The 19,218-nt window shown below is 48.4% G+C and overlaps 2 protein-coding genes across 2 annotated transcripts in view; one reads left to right on the top strand and one right to left on the bottom strand.

Moving 5' to 3' along the window:
• The window catches only part of LOC139057638 (uncharacterized), a 146,932-nt gene that overhangs the window by 73,812 nt on the left and 53,902 nt on the right, over positions 1-19,218 (bottom strand). The window lies entirely within an intron of this gene.
• LOC139057010 (uncharacterized) lies at positions 12,041-18,947 on the top strand. Its single transcript, XM_070534811.1, has 2 exons — positions 12,041-12,132; positions 16,950-18,947. Exon 2 carries the CDS (start codon positions 17,141-17,143, stop codon positions 18,695-18,697), a length of 1,557 nt encoding a protein of 518 aa, XP_070390912.1. The 5' UTR covers positions 12,041-12,132; positions 16,950-17,140; the 3' UTR covers positions 18,698-18,947.

Raw genomic sequence — 19,218 nt, 5'->3', positions numbered from 1 at the left:
ATCTTTAAGTGCGTTGCCCATAAAACAGCAGTGCCGTCACATAAATATTTACCAAAAATATTTCCGCTCGTGTAGGCTAAAGAGGGGTTCGCGATCCCCGTCGTTTCTTTTTTCATACGGATGAAAGTGTTGGTCTTAAGCGCTAATTTAAATGAAAGCTGATGGGGTAAAAATGTATCATTCCTTTTTCTTTTAATAAGGCTTGTTGTTGGGCGAGTTCGCTCATACTGTCAGGAAATAAATTTTGTTGCGACAGCAGTTATATGCACACTCCGTGCGCACTTCTGCCGTCGTTGTCGTCGTGATGTTCGGTATAAAGTCGAAGGGCGATAACACCGTCCTCGCACACCGTATGCTCTGTGTGCGAGTGAAAGCGTGCGAGAGCAGCCGACGGTCGAGGCTCAAGGTCCGCCGCGCAAGGTACAGCGCAAGCGGAGAAAGCGCGCCGTTTTCCGTCGCGTGCAAGCTATACACCAGAACACCGTGAATTCAAAGGGCGCCGCCATATTGATGAGCGCCGGTCGCGCCATCTATCCCAAGCGCCGCGAAGTAGCAGGCCTGGGCTGCCACACCGGGAGATGCGACCCGGCGCGAAAGCGAAACTTGGGCTTTTTAGCTGGGCGGAAGGCGTGTTTCACGTTTTTTCTAACCGTTCATTTTCGCTGTCTGGATTCAATCAAACTTCAAGACCTCGTGCAAGTCCACAATGGACACACTGAGTGCTGTGCAGACTGCAGAAGCGAATACAGCGGGTAGGTACGCTATTACGTTTGTACAAACCGCGCGCTATATGCTAGAACACCTGTGAGCTTTTTGGCACGTAACCTGTGAAGGAATTTACAGCACTGTGTTGGCGCCATATATTATTAAAGCACGCAGAACACTGTCATCTGCACTTTCAGTTTGGTGTTGTTTGTAATGGTCTCTACTGCGTTGGCCGCGCTTGGCAACCAACTGGCGAGGTCGTTTGACTGCCTGGTTAGCAGACGCCTGCCCTTCACCACCTGCACACTGAAAACAAAATAGATGTTATAGTAAGAAGGGCTGTAGTTCTTTCCCATGCCATCACTTTTGCGAAGATATAAAGTCCTCTCAAAATGAAATAGAAAATACACCAGGCCAATTGTATCGGGCAACCACTTAAGAGTACAACATTCAGAACAAAAGCCTACAGCACTCGAACAAGCAGCATATTACGCTAAACCTGCACTCATTGGAAAATGAGGTACTACAGTAGTTATAATGTTCAACTACATGTGCAGTCAAAGCCCGTATAACAGGGCGAGCATGACAGATGCAGGTGTTGAACAGTTGCACAAACCATGACAGGGCACGTAAAATTACCATCCCTACTTAAAGCTGCATCATCAGGACCCCTTTGGTACAAGACAACAACCGCACCTGCATTCCAAGAAATTAGCCCCACCAACTGCAGCTACCTGGTACCAGACCTGTTTCGCTTGTGCGAGGCCATCGGATTGTTGGCGCTCCCTTAGAAAAGAAAACAGTAAAAAAAACTAGTGAGAACGATCAAAATTTTGTTACAAAATACAAGAATAATTAAGCACCTTATTTTACTCGCCATATGAACGGAAATATTTTGCGCTTTGCCCCGCATAACAGCCCGCACGCAGTTTAGAGCTCAGGAGGCTCAAATGAATTCGTTACGCATGACACCTGCAACACCAGCTCCTAAAGGTATGTGCGCTGCAAGAACACCTTCGGCGACGAGTAGTCATCGTTTACGTTTTTGTGGACGCATGCTACGTGATGAGCAGACTTCGGTTTACTTTCATTAGCAATAACGCTCACCAGCAAGGCCTACAACTTGTCGTTCACGCTTAATGGTCATTCCGTGCACCAGCTGCAAGTATCGCTAACCGCAAACTCAACTGTTCCGCTTAACCGTCGGGACCTCTGTCTGAATGAAAACACGAAAAGGCTTGCCTTTTTGTTATAGCCAAGGCGAAGCACCGGCGCGGGATTCTGCTCTGTAGGCTTGTTGCCCAGAAAGTGCTCGGAGCAAACCTGCGTATTACATTTGTAGGGCGCAAAGTTGAACGTGGCACCAAAATATACACAGATCGAATACTCACTCGTGCATTTTCACTGGCTTGGTAGTTCTTCCTATTCACTGCAGCTATCCACCGGTGGCGCAGCTTGGCATTCTTCGTTGCGGATGGAAATCGGCGCAGGCTGAAAACACCGCACCGGCACGATTCCCTACGTGTGTTGTGCTCTTCACAAACAGCGCTAAGCAACCTGCTCCTTTTCCACTGGTTGTTTTGGCATCCAAACACGACGCAATGATTCCCAGATGACTTCTTCTACTTTGGATCCGTGTGAACGGGTACATTTCCGCACTTTGGAGCCCTAGAGCTGGCGCTTGCCATGTCTACTGGTCGCCGGCGAACCATAGAATAAAGAACAACTTTAGAGAAGGGAAACTGTACCTTCCACAGTGGTTCGAAAATAAGAAGCGGCAGCGCATGGAACTTAGTGGGGGACCCGACAGATGGCGCTACCTAAACAGGAAGCGGAAATGTTTTTTTTTAATACGCTATTCAATATGGCCGCTTTATACCGGTGGCGTACGCTGGGTACGCGACCTGCTCGCCTCGCTAGCTTTGCGGCATGCCCCAGCTGCCGCGTTTTAATGGCCAGGAGACTAAAGAGCCTCTACTGACGCCCATACAAACAAGCCACAAGTGAGTGAACAGGACGTGCGACTTTATTGGCAGAAGAAAACCAGTGCACCTTCTCATACAAGATCAGAAATAAAATTTGCATGTCGATATGCGCTGAAACCATTAACGCGAGCTCGGAAACTGCTCACTTTCGTCGCCGCACATGGCGATCTGGTAACGAGCGACAATCAGTAGCGCAAGCAAATTGGGCAGTGCACCACCTGTTTGCATTGACAGTCGCCGTAACTTGCATTGCGAAGCAATCCGGTGACGCAAGGCATCTGCTGCCGCAACCAACACAGCGACATGGACTAAACGGCATTTTAGCGTTCCCGCCTTTCCAACCTGCACGTTTCTTTTTGTTCTTTCGGGGGCCGCTAATGTGTAACTCATAGTTGGTGTCCCACATTTTCAATGTGGGCATCACCATTTTGCATCCACTTTTGCAGGCGTTTCTACCCATGTGGCTATCAACTTCTGACCATGTAATAACGTGTGCTGTCTCCGCTCACACCACATCACGGCCGATGAAGGCCCACAAGCATAATTTGCCGGCGGCTGCAGCAAAAAATGTCGAATGGGGAGAGCACCAATTACGGTGCATGTAAATTTGGAGTCTTTGTCGCTGTGTGGACTGCAGGAGCAGATGGTTACCTCGGGAGACTGTTGCCCATGCAGCTTACCAGGTCGCCACATCGAAGAAACATAACACGGCGACCATTATCAAATTAGACTGCATTCAATGACCGCATAAGGTTCAGACAATACACTGTACATTGGCTAAGATCCACATGACAACAGTGGGCATTCACGCACTACAAGTTGCATACAGCACATTCAGCTATCCGACTTCAGGCACAGTGCTTGCCTACGTCGCACATGGTGGTCTAGTAACGAGTGACAACCAGCAGCACAAGCAGATTGGACAGTGCCCCACCTGTTTGCACTGACAGTCACCGTAACTTGCACTGCGAATCAATCGGGAGACGTAGGCACCTGTCGCCATAGCCAACACAGTGACATGAACTACCCGGCAACCTAGTGTTACCTCATTTCCTACATGCACATTTCTTTTTGTTCTTTCGGTGGCCACTAATGTGTCGCTCACACTTGGTGCCCCACCTGCTCTCCATATGGATGTGGTCTGTTTTGTGGGAATCGCCAATTCGCAGCCACTTTTACAGGCCTTTCCACCCATGTGGATATCAACTTCATACACTTCAAACCATGTAATCATGTATGATAGTCTCTGTTCACGCCAAATCATGGCCAAAGAAGGCCACAAGCACACTTTACCCACGGCTGCAGCAGGAAAGGACAAACAGGGAGCACCAATCACAGTACATGTAAACAGGGAGTTTGTGTCACTGTGTGGACTGCAGGAGCAGGTGCTTACCTCGAGAGGCCGTTGGCCAATACAACTGAACAAGCTGCCACATCCAAGAAATGTAACACGGCAACCATGACCAAGTGGGAAAACATTGAAACAAGATTATACAATCAAATCACTTCAGCATACTCTAACATAACGCTCAATCTATACATTGGCACTATGCATTGGCTACGATCTGCATGACAACAGTGAGCATACACGCACGCAGGTTGCTTGCGGCATTTTAAACCATCCGACTGTAGGCATAGCGCTTGCCTTCGTCGCACACTGCAGTCTGGTAACAAGCAACAACCAGCAGCGCAAGCAGATTCGACAAGGTGTCCCACGTGTTTGCACCGACAGTCGGCGTTGAATATGAGCAACTTGCATTGCGAAGCAATCGGGTGACGCAAGCATCTGCTGCCACAGCCAACAGCGACATGGAGTGCCCGGCATTTCAGCGTTACCGCCTTTCCAACCTGCCTGTTTCTTTTTGTTCTTTTGCATGCCACTAATGCGTAACTCACACTTGGTCCGCCACATTCTCTATATATGGACATGGTCGGTTTTGTGGACATCACTATTTTGCAGTCACTTTTGCAGGCCTTTCCGCACATGTGGATATCAACTTCATACACTTAGGACCATGTAATTATGTATGAGAGTCTCCATTGACGCCAAATCTTGGCTGAGGAAGCCACAAGCAAAATTTGCACACGGCAGCAGCAGGAAAGGACGGAACGGGGAGCACTAACCACGGTGCGTGTAAATTCGCAGTCTATGTCACTGTGCAGACTGTAGGAGCAGGTGTATGCCTCGAGAGACTGTTTCCCAATGCAACTGACCAGGCTCCCACACATGAGAAACGTAACACGGTGACAAGTACCAAGTCGCACAGCGCCGAAACCAGATTCTGCAATCAATCTCTTCGATGTAGCTTGCACAAAAACACAGGCTGTCGAGCAAGAATAGCAATTCTGAATGAGACTAGGAATTCAATATGGGACTGAGAAAGCTTGCATTCAAGAAAGAAGCCACTCTACCTTGCAAGCATTGAAAGCCAAAAACATTAACAAAAGTTAAATGCTACATAGCACACAGTTTAAAGGATAATGCAAGACACACGCCAATGCCGCATCAGCTATTTCAGGAGAGGAATTGCACATGGCAACATACACTAGAAAGAACTGCTACACATATGTTATGCTACTAGACAGTGACTGGCATTAAGTATGAGCAAAGAATCGGTTGACCTTTATTGTTTGTATGAGGAATAGGAATGATCTCTAACAAAAGTGTGGAATGAAGAAGCTTGCATTCATTGAAACAAAATTATACTTGGCAAGAATTGGCAAGGCCAGGAAGCTCACTAAGGAAGGGCAAGCTGACAGAACACTCTTAGCCAGCGTCATCTGTGCTTGTTCAGAGGTTGCAGGTACATCTGAAGACAAATAATTTTTGTTGTTGAGGTACCTGGATGACTCGGCCAATATCTGTGCTGGTGGAATGATGGCGTAGGCTCTTTTCACTCTTGAAACAGTCGTCCGTAGACTTGATATCTCACCAAAATAATTCTGGAATGGCTTCTTTGTTCGTGGTCTTCCGAATTCAGCTCCAGCCCCTTCCTGTTGGTGTAGATGGGGGCTCCCGTGATGACCAAGATGTACTTGGCACAGACTCTGTTGGGGCAGAACAATGGCAGATGAGATACAGCAGAGATTATCCAAACTCATGTAGTGTTTTCTTTTATGTTGGAACTAATTATGCTGAACTGTAAACATGAACAAATGTTCATAGCATCTGCTACAAACAAATGACATGTATCTTAAGACTAGCAAGCCAATACAGCATATATCAGGCATATTTATTCCTGAACCAGGTGTTGTTTACCTTGTAGTAGCAGCCAAAGTCCACACAATGACCTTGTTGTAGCAGGCAGCAGTTTCTGTTTAGTGCATGGAGTGTGTTGCTTTATACTGGTGCCATCCTCATTACTGCATGTCTGGAACAGAAATTTTGACTGCATCAGAAATTGAATAGGCACAATTTTGCAATATAAAACGCGAAAAGGTGCGACATATACATTGCAATGGTTTGAGACTACAGAACACATGCAAATGTACACTGTTTGTTCTAGGGTGCTAAAGCAGCGGTGGTAAATAAATATGGTTACACTCCGTAAAATCGATGTCTGCGTAACTACAATGCATGTCAACAGCTTAAGTATTATTCAGATCACAAATAAGAACATTTGTGCGCTCGTTTATACACTAGAAGAGATCACACTGCTGATTTCACAAGCAAAGCAAGCAAAGACGTGAAGCTATTAGAATTGATGCATTCTTTTTGTGCATGAACGTGATGCACCGCTTCACTACTGCAAAAATAGATGTCCTGAGGTAAGCCAAACTGAACAGCAAGAACATTTGGAACCAACAGATACGAAATATGGGTGAAGTATCATGTGTGCAACTGTTTAATACATTAAATTCAGCACTTTAGCGTCAGTTTATCAAAAGGTTATTCGGTTCTGTGAACGAAAGAAGTTGCCGGCGGACTCGAAAAAAATATATATTGATAAAGCAACTCAGTCACTTATGGCTACGGCTACAACGAGATGAAAAATGTGACGCGCGTTCCGATATCGTTTCTCTTTCGTGAATGTGTGCATAATGATGGCCTCGCAACTGAAAGTTTATTTCGGAAACAGCAACGGAGGGTCCTGACTGCCCTTATGTAATGCAGCATCTAGTTCGTTAACTTACCTCCGCCTGTAAGTTAACGAGACGAATAAATTACATAGCGATTGAAGCAGTGATGTAAAACGACTCACCGGTATTGCTGTCCCCAGTCGCAGCAGGACCCGGCTCCCATTTCGATGCAGACATGTTCCACATGGCTCACGACTGAAACCTAGCTTTCAGGCTTACACCCCAAGTTAAATAACGCGAGATATCGAAGCGCAATAAACTGGTGTTAGCACAAAATAACCAACCAATGTACGAACCAAGGAATCCGTACCTGCCGTGCACGCGAACATACCGGTAAAAATTTTAAATCCAGGCCAGAGGTCACGTGGGAGGTCGATGATGCTGAACGCTATTTTGCGTTTAAATTGACAAAAAACAACAAAGTTTGTAATGAAAAGTACAATGTAAAATTAGGAATTATAATTTTGTAGTCTTTATCATGCAATAAAAACGCTTCGTTTACTGTTGAAGAAAGTTTGTAGGTTAAAATTGCGCTTACTACGGCGCCTCTAGCGGGAGATAATGCGCTCAACGGGGAACCTTTTTAATTGGCGTACTATGCCTGTTTCTTTAGCAGCGCCGCGCGGTCGATTTTTTCGCCCTCTGTGGCCATTTGTTGAACTTGAGAGTGTGCCACCCCTGGGCGAACACACTTTGGCAGCCCAGTACAAAAAAGCGCCGGTCGACCGGGCAACCCGGGTGCGAGAGTATGCGTTCGGTTAGTCTGGGTGCGAGACTAGCGTGTTCTGGTCTATATACCGCGGGGAAGGGCGGGAGGCGGGGCGGCGTTGTACTCCAGCAGAAGCTGTGTATTGCGCGGCCGCGCATGCGTTGTCTTGAGAGCGATCTGCGTTGCCGAGTCTGGGCAGTATAAGTGCGCCGACAACTCCTGCCTTTTGTGCGTGCTGCATATTGTCGCAGCCTAGTAGGAGACGGGAAAGCCGGCGTAGAGGACGTATGGCAGCACTTTATCAGAGCAGTCAACGCGACGTCGTTGTCGTCTCTGTTTTTCCACTCGCGCGCTACTTAAGCGTCGTTCTCATCGCCTGGCACATACCCGCGGCGATCATATAGGATGTGGCATTTACCCCCCCTTTGAAAAATAAAGGCATCGTCCCGATGCACCAACCACCGAAGGCTGTGCACAGACGGTGCAAAGTTGAGGTCATGAGGAAATGTATGGCTTCATACGAAGCACGTGCACAACCTCGGGCAGGTGCCCCCGGCGTTTGGAGCAGTTATGGCTATAGGGGACAACTTCATAATTCACATCGCTGATGCGGCGCAAGAACTGTGTACGGGCCGAAGTATCTTCGAAGGAGGTTTTCAGACAGCCCCCGCCGACGAATCGGAGTCCAGACCCACACCTGGTCACCGACGTTGTACGTGACGGGTCTGTGTCGAAGATTGAAGTGTCGGGCATCGTATTCCTGTTGTTCTGTGATTCGCAAACGCGCAAGCTGCCTGGCTTCCTCTGCGCGTTGCGTAAACTCCTCGGCACCAGTCTCGTCATCACCGCACTCATGCGGCAGCATTGCGGCCAACATGGTTGTCACTTCGCGTCCGTAAACGAGGTTGAAAGGCGTCACGCGTGTTGTCTCTTGGCGAGCCGTGTTATATGCAAACGTAACATATGGTAAAATCTCGTCCCAGTTCTTGTGGTAGACGTCGATGTACATACTCATCATGTCTGCCAGAGACTTATTCATACGTTCTGTCAGCCCATTGGTTTGGGGATGATAAGCCGTGGTCTTTCGGTGAGTGGTACCACTTAGTCGCAACACGGTATCCAGAAGCGCAGCCGTGAACGCAGATCCTCTGTCTGTTATGACCACTGCGGGAGCGCAATGCCTGAGGACGACGGCTTCGACGAAAAATCGCGCTGCTTCGGCTGCTGTTCCACGTTGGATAGCACCTGTTTCGGCGTATCGCGTAAGATGATCCGTGACGACGATTATCCATCTATTTCCAGCAGTAGGCAGTGGAAACGGACCTAAAAGGTCCATGCCAATTTGTTCGAACGGCGCTTGCGGTATCTGAGCAGGATGCAGCAGTCCAGCTGGCTTGCTGGATAGGGCTTTGCGGCGCTGGTAATCCAGGCATGTCTGTGTGTAACGTTTCACGATCGACGCAAGTCTCAGCCAATATTACTTTAGCCTAATTCTTGCCAATGTCCGAGTGTAGCCTAAGATACCAGCGGTCGGCTCGTTGTGACAGGCATGTAGGAATTCGTCGCGAAGAGATGCGGGAACGACGACTAGGTAGCTGCTGCCACTAGGTGAAAAGTTCTTTTTATAGAGAACATCGTGGCGTAAGCAGAATGAAGGCAGCCCTCTGGCGAATAACCTCGGCACGCTGCTTGTTCTTCCCTCTAAGTAATCGAAAAGAGGAACAAGTTCTGCGTCCTCGTGTTGCTGGCGTGAAACAGCCACAGTATCTAGCACGCCTAGAAAAGCCGTGTCATCATCGTCGTGCACTGCAGTCTGAACAGGAGACCGTGGAAGGCAGTCGGCGTCGGTGTGTCGTTTTCCCGATTTGTAGACAACCGTGAAGTCGAACTCTTGGAGACCAAGACTCCAGCGCGCAAGCCGACCAGCTGGATCTTTTAAATTAGACAGCCAGCAAAGTGCATGATGATCACTGACAACGGTGAAGCTCCGACCATACAAATATGGCCGAAATTTCAGGACCGCCCACACCAGTGCGAGACCTTTTTCTGTAGTAGTTAGCCTCCATCCTTGATAGCGTCCTGCTGGTGTAAGCAATCACTCTTTCGGCGCCGTCCTGCCGCTGTACAAGCACTGCGCCAAGGCCGACATTACTAGCGTCGGTATGAAGAATCGTAGGGGCGTCTTCATCAAAGTGCGCGAGCGCGGGAGGCGTCTGCAGCCGTTGCCGTAGGTCATCAAAAGCCCGTTGCTGGTCTCCACCCCACACAAATGGGACATCTTCTCTAGTAAGATGTGTCAATGGCCATGCGATACGCGAAAATTCCGCGATAAAGCGTCGGTAGTAGGCGCAAAGGCACAGAAAACATCGCACTGCCTTTTTATCTGATGGCGTTGGGAAATTAGGGACGGCAGAGATTTTATCATGGTCAGGTCGGACACCTTTACGACTAACAACGCGACCGATAAAATGAAGTTCTTCAAAACCAAAATGACACATTTCAGGTTTCAAAGTTAAACCAGCTGAGCGCATTGCTTCAAAGACCGTCTTTAGTCTCTGCAAGTGTTCCTCGAACGTGACAGAGAAAACAATCACGTCGCCGAGGTACACCAGACAGGTTTGCCATTTGAGGCCTGAGAGTACCGTGCCCATTAGTCGTTGAAACGTTGCCGGCACAGAACACAAACCGAGGGGGAGCACCTGAAATTCATAAAGTCCGTCGGGCGTCACAAAAGCGGTCTTCTCACGGTCTCTCTCATCAACTTCTATTTTCCAGTAGCCGGTTTTAAGTCCATCGACGAAAAGTAACGTGCGTTTCGTAGCCGGTCCAGTGAATCGTCGATACGCGTTAGCGGATAAACGTCTTTCTTTGTGATCTGGTTGAGTTTTCGATAGTCGACGCAGAAGCGCAGGCTGCCGTCCTTCTTTTTCACCAACACGACAGGCGATGCCCAAGGACTCTTAGATGGCCGAATAACCCAGTCCTCAAGCATCGTCTTCACTTGCGTTTGTATTGCCTCGCGCTCTTTAGGTGCTACACGATAAGGATTCTGCCGAATTGGTCTGGCGTCGGCTTCGGTGACAATACGGTGCTTAGTGAGCGGCGTCTGGCTAACTCATGCCGTGGATGAGAAGCAGCTCTTAAACTCATCGATGAGCTCAAGAAGTCTGTTGCGTTCCACGGGCGATAAGGTGGGACTGATGTCAACCACAGGGGCAGGCATGGCCACGGTGGCCGTCGCGTGCTCCACTGAGAGGCAGTCCTGTATTGAAGTAAATTCCTCGAAGTAAGCAACAGCCGTGCCTTTAACAATGTGCCGACGTTCCCTGGTAAAATTGGTCAGCAGGATTTCAGCATGTCCGTCGTGTACTTTAATTATGGTCCTGGCAATGGAAACCCCTTGACTCAGTACCAGTGCGTCGATGTGTTCAGCGACGCCGGTTCCGGTGTTCAAGTTGTCGCAGATTACAGGTACGAGGGAACAGCTTCGCGGCGGAAGCGTGACGTCGTCGGCGGCGATACGTAAGCGGGGTCGCTGGTGTTCCGCGGGGTCGACGTCGCCTGAGCTCGTAGAAAATGGGACGACGAGGTCACGGACATAAATCACTGCACCGTACTCTCTCAAGAAATACATCCCCAATATAAGTTCCTTACAACACTCAAAGAGAATGACGAGGGTGGCGGCAAAGGTTGCACCGGCGATTACTATCCCGGCTGTGCATTTTCCGATCGGCGTCATCAACTGGCCGCTGGCAGTTCTGATGTTGGGCCCGGTCCACGACGCCTTCACTTTTCTCAGCTTATCGGCCAGCTTTTTACTTATTCTCGAAAAATGCGAACCAGTGTCGACGAGAGCGGCCACTTGGTGGCCGTCAATGAAAACGACAAGATCGGCGCTGATGGCGTCGGTTACAGGGGGTGTGGTTGGAGTCGTCGGAGTTGTAGAGTCGTCGATCGTCGGAGATGGGGGCGCTTGGATATCTAGCCGGTTTGCAACCTCACCCCCGGAGGTCGCTGCCTCTAGTTTCTCCGGCGCGGGCTAGGGGACCTGCCCCTAGAGGCTTCAGAAAAATCGCGACGGGTCGGTGGGGTGTAACGAGCCGGAGAAGGGGAACGCAATCGAGGTGTCGTTGAACCTTCTGGCCGAAAGTTTGTAGAATTTCCGTCGCAGCTACGTGCAGCATCAGACACAGAGTAATTGCAGTTGGGAAATCTTGCATACCCAGCCGCGCTGTAGGGGCATGCGCGGTAAACATGTCCTGCTTCGCCTCAAAGAAAGCATAGCGGCCGGCGGTCAGCGGTGCGCCACAAATCGGTCTTTCGAAGCGGGTAGCCAGCAGGGGATTTGCCGTAGAAACGAGGCGCAGCGATCGACTGGCGGTGATACGGCATAGTTGGCGGCGGCTGTGACTGTCGAAAATAGGGCGTCGGGGGTAGTAGTGATGGTTGCGTCGTAGTGATCGATGCTGTCAGCAACATTGAAGTGGCGGGAGGTGGACGACAGACAGCTTCCGCGTAGGTTAATCGTCGCGGCACCGCCTGCGTCAGCGACAGAAGCCACCGCTGGTGCCATGGGAGAGATCCCGAGCTGCCGGATCTCCTCTCGCACAATCTCTCGGATTACTTCACGCAGAGACGTGCTGCAGCTCTCAGGTAGAATTGAAGTAATCATCGGCGAGCTCTTGCGGTCATATTTGCGGTACCGTTGCTGTAGTGCCCGTTCTATAGCGGTAGCCTCCTTGGTAAATTCGGCCACTGTCGTTGGTGGGTTCCTCACAAGCCGGGCAAACAGTTCCTCCTTCACTCCGTGCAAGAGATAGCGTAACTTCTTTTCTTCGGCCATCTCAGGGTCTGCTCTGCGAAAAACGCGGGTCATATCTTCTGCAAACATGGCAATGCTCTCGTTTGGTTTTTGAATACGGGATTCGAGTAGGCGCTGCGCGTTGTCTCTTCTGTCGCTACTAGTGAACGTGTCAAGCAGCTGGGTGCGAAAGGTATCCCATGTGGTCAAACTTCGCTCCCGGTTCACAAACCACGTCCGCGCGCTGTCTTGAAGCGCGAAGTAGATATTAGACAGCTTTTGCTGGGAGCCCCAGTCATTATAACTGGCGACACGCTCAAATTGGTCAAGCCAATCTTGGACATCTTCAAAAGCGTCGCCATGGAAACTCTCTGGTATCTTAGGATTCTGCAGCGTCACCTGCGATGGAGTTGCAGTAGCCATGGCTGAAGTAGGTAGACGCGTTCCAGCAGGGTCCTGCAAAGGGTTGAACTCGGTTGTCAGGCCTAGCAGGTGGCGTCTGTACCGGTGAACAGGAATTTCGACGAACGAAGGTGATTCCGCTTTCGAGGTATGGCTCCGCGAAGGGGTGCCGAGCATGAGGCAATCCTATCCCGCACCTCCACCAGTGTCGCAGCCTAGTAGGAGACGGGAAAGCCGGCGTAGAGGACGTATGGAAGCACTTCATCAGAGCAGTCAACGCGACGTCGTTGTCGTCTCTGTTTTTCCACTCGCGCGCTACTTCAGCGTCGTTCTAATCGCCTCGCACACACCCGCGGCGACCATATAGGATGGGGCTATATATGCGTTCTCGCCGCTCAGTTTGCATTTAAGCGATAGCCAGCACGAAGGTCACTTCACTGGCCCCCTCTGCCGCGCTTCCTCACACCGCGGTTTTGACAGCGAGGGTCAGCAATGATCGAGTGTGACGTGTTTACGTTTGCCTGCGCGCCGACACCAAGGTCTGATAATTTTTTTAGTAAGCGAATGCTTGCAAGTTTATGCTGTCGATAAAACTACCATCCTTACTTCGCATAGCTGTCCCATAAATTGTTATCGACGGTTCGCCTTTAGGGTGAAACTGCTTTTTAACGGAGGGGGGGGGGGCACCTTTTTCTACACGTCTCAGTAAACAAGCAGGCAAGAATGAACGAGGTGGGAAACTTCGCCTGCGTTCGCCACCACTGTTTATCATGCGTATTTCGTTTTATTCACTAATTTTTACCAAGTTAATATAATTCTGTGGTTCTGCGTGCCGAAACCACGACCTGATTATGTAGCACGCCGTAGTGGGGTACTCCGGAGATTTGGACTACGTGGGGTTCTTTGACGTGCATCTAAATCTAAGTACGCGGGTGTTTTCGCATTGCGCGCTCATCAAAATGCGGCCGCCGTGGCCGGGTTTCGACCCCGTGATCTCGTGCCCAGTAGCTACGCACCATAGCTAGTAGGCAACCACGGCTGGTTCATTTTGCCACGCCTATTGCCGAAAAATGTTATGCGCAGCTTGTTGTCGGTGTTGCCACGAGTTCCCTCCTTGGCATACTGCAGCGAACGGCAGTGTTAAGGCACTGCAGAACACGAATGAAAGCAGCCGCTATGCGTTCAGCTGTTCTGTCGGGCGAGCACTTTTGCTTCATCACGCCTTTTGCCACGCCAGTAGACGGCGCTTGACATTTTTAACATCCCAATTTCACTGCAAAAATAGGGATAGCTGTGCGAGTTGGGTTGGTAACATAATAACAAAACAGCGTCACAGACACAGACAGCGGAGAAAAAAGAGGGCGAAAGAAAGAGGGACAGAAGAGAGAAAAAAATAAAAAGTGCAACAGCAAAGTTCGGAGTTGGGAGTCAGCGCACCCTCCTCACATTTGTGTTCTGCGCTGCCTGCGTCCCTGGCGCTGGCTTACAAATATATATGCCCACTTCTGCCATACAACTATTATTCGAGGGAACCCTGGCGCGGCCATCGTTAGGCCACCATGGGAATGATGGCTAGTATATGGATCTTTCTTTCTTTCTTTATTAGAACACAGAACATGCAATCAAATATTTTGTCAGCCCGCCAAAGCAATGGTGCTTTTGAGCGGGACTGGGCAGTGCTCTGGCCCGAATGACACAGTCTGCATGTGCTCTAAGAACAGAGGAAACAATAAGAAGAGAGAAAAAAATAAAAAGTGCAACAGCAAAATTAAAATTCTTATACGTGCCACAAACAGTAACCTGTGGTTCGCGAAAGCATCGATGCTTTTTTGCGGACCACAATGCATTTGCCTTCAACAAGGCGTAATACAAGTTCACAATTTCTATCCCTCCTCCCTTCCATTCCCTCTCCCTTTTCCACCATCGCTCGGCTAATTTTTAGTATTTGTCTCTGCACGAGCAATCGTTTAAGCAAAGACATATTACGGTAGCAAAATATATCTACAGCACAACCCTCTGATTCATCACATACATTTGTCAATTTTTTGGAAGAGTAGCAGTCATCAGTCACTATTAGAAAGTAAAAAGAACGCAATACACATACAAAAACACAATACTCTAGTCTGTTTTTTACCTTTATTAGCGAAAGTTCGCCAGAAAAAGTCCTGCAACATGGTTTTCTTCTGCTATTACCAGCCACTTGTCAGAACCGTGTCACGTACAAGATCTCCTATTTTCCTAAATGACGATACTTTGGGAACTTGTATTTTATTAAAGTAGAACGGAACAAAAAATGATCTCCTTCTTTTACCATAGTTCGCGAATGCTTTAGCCCGAACGAATATCTCAGTCTTGCACAGATCCCCAATTTTAGCGTTTTTTGTTTGAAAGGATTCATCAAAGTAACGCTCCGTAAATACTACGGGGAGAAAAAGTTGTTTAACATCAAGTGTACCATATTCTGCCATCAGCTCACTGTGGCTGATGGAGTTGCTGTTTGTTCCGTATGTTATGTTAATCGGTATTTCTTGTATTATTCTATTTAACACGTTTAGCCTATATGGGGAAGCAAGTCCGTAGATCGTAATGCTATACCGTAATACGGTTTCACCTAGAGACTTATATGCGAGCTTTCTTAAGCGAGCGTTGCATGCTGATCTAATTTTGTACATGGCTGCTCATAGTGCTCGGAGTCATTTAGCTACATGTTGCATGTGATGGACAAATGAGAAATATTCATCGAAAATAACACCAAGGTACTTTATTTTTGTGGCATACTGCATACTTTGGCAAGAGCATCCAATGCAGCATTCACTGTGCCAGTACAAAATCGAGAAAAGAGGCTGATAGATGGAATAGTACAGTGTGGTATAAAGTTTGTAAACAGGGATAAGGTGCCTCAGAAAGGCCGGCCTTTCTGAGGCACCTTGTCCCTATTTACAATCTTTATACCGCTATGCATGTATAGGTGTTCAGTTAGCTGTACTGTTTTGTACGGGCTGTGAAAGCAGTTTAACTCTGTTTTCCTTTGTTCACAAATATGTAGTTGTTCTCACACGATGCCATTATTTTGTATATATCGTCCTGTAACAAAGTAATGCAGTCCTTAAAACTTTCATGGGGTAATATTAAAGCAGTACCATCGGAAAATTGGCATAACTTTACGTACAGTGCTTGGTGGCCTAAATCGTTGACATACAAATTAAAAAGCAGTGGGCCCAGTACGGATCCTTGTGTGACTCCATGCTTTATGTATATTAACTCGCTGTCTATATTTTCAATACGAAAGACCTGATATCGATTTTAGAAGTAGTCGTTAAAAACCTCTATGAAAGGCCCGCGGAATCCTATTTGAGCTAATTTTTCTAAGGAGTATTTCGTGATCTAACGTGCCGAAAGCTTTCTTCAGATGTAAAAAAAGCCCCAAAAAGCCTAATTTCTCGGTTAACTACGTTTGCAGAGTCTTCTGGTAGTGTGATTGTGCTTCTCTTGCAACGAAACCCATACTGTGAATTAGACAGTAGGTGAAACTTTTCCCAAAACGAAACCATTTTCTTGCGCATAAGCTTTTCTAGAACATACGACAATGCGGGCAAGATTGCTATAGGTCTATAGCTTTCGCACTGTTGCCTTTTACCATTTTTTTTGTAAATTGGTCTAGTTAAAGCTATTTTCAGTGTGTTGGGAATCTGAGCCGTCCTAAATACTTCTGAGTAAATATATAGCAGCACACTCTTCAAACAAGCAAAGTTGAAGAATATCTCACGAAATTATATCCCATCATATCCTGGCATTCTAGTTATGGAAAATGACTTGATTACATCCCAAACATCGATGTCAGTTACCTCACTCAAATATCCGGAGGTGACGTTTGATTTTATTGTTACGTCATATGCAGCCCTAGGGAAATATTCCTGAAGTTTCTTTACAGTATTTGCAAAGCAATTAATAAATTAATCCTAATTAAAACAATTAGGACAAAATATTATTTAGAATATTCCTGCATCATAAATGAGAATCATGACGCAATTATTCGCTTGCAACAGTATGATTTCAAGTTCGATAATGAAACAAATTTGCCAAGAAGCTATAAACATTGCTCTTCTTAGTGCGCTATGTCTAACAAAACGCGCACTGCTTGAACAGCAAGCCTTTACCGCATTTATATACGGTGCACATCCCAGATATTCGACAAAAAGCTATTTTCTACTTCAGATTTGTACAAGGTATCGTCATGCTTAGTTACCATCCTTACTTGAAAATGCAGCTGTTCTACCGCGCTCTTGCCCCCTTGCGAGCGCCTGACTACGCGCATGCCCGCCGTAGTGGATTGCGCTCTTTCGCTTCGCTAGAAGCTACCAATCTGCAAGTGTCCCCGGTCGATCAGGTAAGGTCAGGTCAGGTCAGCCACTTCTCGTGACCGTTTAGCTCTTAATTCGTGTCGGCAACACTGTAGCTATGCAGGCGGGCCAGATGAGTCAGGTGAGCACCTGGTACGAGGTGAGCCCCTGGTCCGAGGTGAGCCCCTGGTCCGAGGTGAGCCCCTCATCCGAGGTGAGCACAGACGCGAAGCAGAGTGAGGATGACAACCACCCTACCATCATTGTGGCACTGTGCTGCTTCCTCCTTATTCTGCTTATACTGCTGCTGCTGTCATTAAACGGAAGCTTCAGCAGTTCTTCTCAAGAGAGTGAAGGAACTGGCATGACCGAACCAGCTGTCTTTATATACCCCAACCAGAGCGGCAGCAGCGGAAAATCGTCGCCACCGGCGACACCGTATTCTGCCACGGCGTCGAGCGGGAGCACGACAGGTCCGCAGACAACTACTCCGGCAACGACCAAGCCAACGCCAAGCACAACGACAGAGGACAGCTGGCTCTACAGCCAAGACTATACGCTACCAATCTGGACCTATCTGCACAGCTACCTCTGTCCCTTCTGGGCGGACAAACAGGGCTTTCGCAGTCACCGTCGCACGTACGGAATCGCCTACTTCCCGTACATGTTCTGCCACTACGCCATGTACTGCTGCTACACTCTCGACGACAACATGCAGCTGCAGCCTGAGCTACCGGACGTGGACCTTCCGCCGAGGGACGCCGTGCGCCGCATGGCCAACTTCAAGGCGGAAAACCCTTACCTGAAGGTGTGGCTCGTTGTTCGCGGCCCGGACTCGGCGTTTCTCAGGCTGCTGAACAACGCCAACAACGAGAAGGCCACGTTCCAAAACAACGCGCTCGCCTGGATGAAAGCCAACAACTACGACGCCATTCGCATGTGGTGGAACAACGCACCCGACTCGCTTAACCGCAGTCTGGCAGAGCTCTACAATGACACCAACGACGTTTTCTTGCAGCACAATAACCGCACGTTTGGCTTTGTTTTTCCATACGGTTCCTACGAGCGGGCATCGTACAACACCAGCAAGCTGGCGCACAGACGGGCTTACCACACCATCGTGTTGTACCACGAGTACCCGCGTAACATCACCAACCGAAAGGCGACGACGTACACCATTCGGGAAATGAGAGTCTACTCGCAAAAGCTTAACCAAACAGACCGCCCCGCCTTTTGCCACTTGTATCCATTTGTGGCACTGACGTACAAGATCGACCCGGCTAAGTGCGCGAACGGAAGCAGCAGCAAGCCGTACGACATCGATCCACTGGGATATGGGCCTCCGGGACCGCTGACGAAGATAGCGGGCATCCTGTCGCTGCCAGAAGTGTGCGACATCCTGGACTCTTCGTGGAACCAGACCACCATTCTGGCCGACACCGCAAATTTTCGCCCCTTTTATCATTTCGCCTGTAAAGGGGAGGATGCCATCGCCTACACTGCCGAAGATGACGCGTTGGAGAATTTGAGGGAACTTGACCACGAGTTCGAAGAAGAGGTGTTCGGCGTGATGAACCCCGAGTACGATGACTTTCCGGGTGTGTGTCCACCACCAATAGGTGTTCCCGGTGGTTATCCCATTATGAAAGATGCATTCCACATAATGGTACATTGATGATGGTCTTTAAGAATACTTTTCCTTTTTTGCCTTTGTCGCTTTTTGGCTACAAGTGTGACAGCTGTGACACTGCATCGTTCTTTTATTTATCCTTTTTTACCGTTCTCCACCGCTTTAACAGAGCATGGACATTTGCTTGCTTGTTTGTTTTTTGTTTGCTTGCTTGTTTGTTTGTTTATTTTTCTCGTAACTCCTTATGAACTGCTGTGCCCTCAATAAACTTGGAATGAGACCACAAGTACTAGAACATGGCAATTACAGCATCGTTAATTGTCCCTAGCGCTCTGGGTTTACTCTAAAACAAATGCCAATAAATATTCTTACGCTATAGTGGCGGTGAAAAACCACACAGAAGCAAAATCGTCATTCACGAACCTAATGCTTTATTGGGCGAACTCGCGCACAGAAACACAAGTGACAATCGGAGTGCAACGATTGCGGAAAATACAGTATCGGTCGTCGAAATCTCATCTACGGGTATAACGCGCCAAATATTATAGCGCCAGCATTCGGAGTGT

This window comes from Dermacentor albipictus, chromosome 3, assembly GCF_038994185.2.
Source record: "Dermacentor albipictus isolate Rhodes 1998 colony chromosome 3, USDA_Dalb.pri_finalv2, whole genome shotgun sequence".
NCBI classification, from domain to species: Eukaryota; Metazoa; Arthropoda; class Arachnida; order Ixodida; family Ixodidae; genus Dermacentor; species Dermacentor albipictus.
This window is presented reverse-complemented; position numbering and strand designations above follow the sequence as displayed.

What these genes read in the sequence shown, in the direction of transcription:
- LOC139057010 (XM_070534811.1), top strand. Translation starts at nt 17,141, where the DNA reads ATGCAGGCGGGCCAGATGAGTCAGGTGAGCACCTGGTACGAGGTGAGC.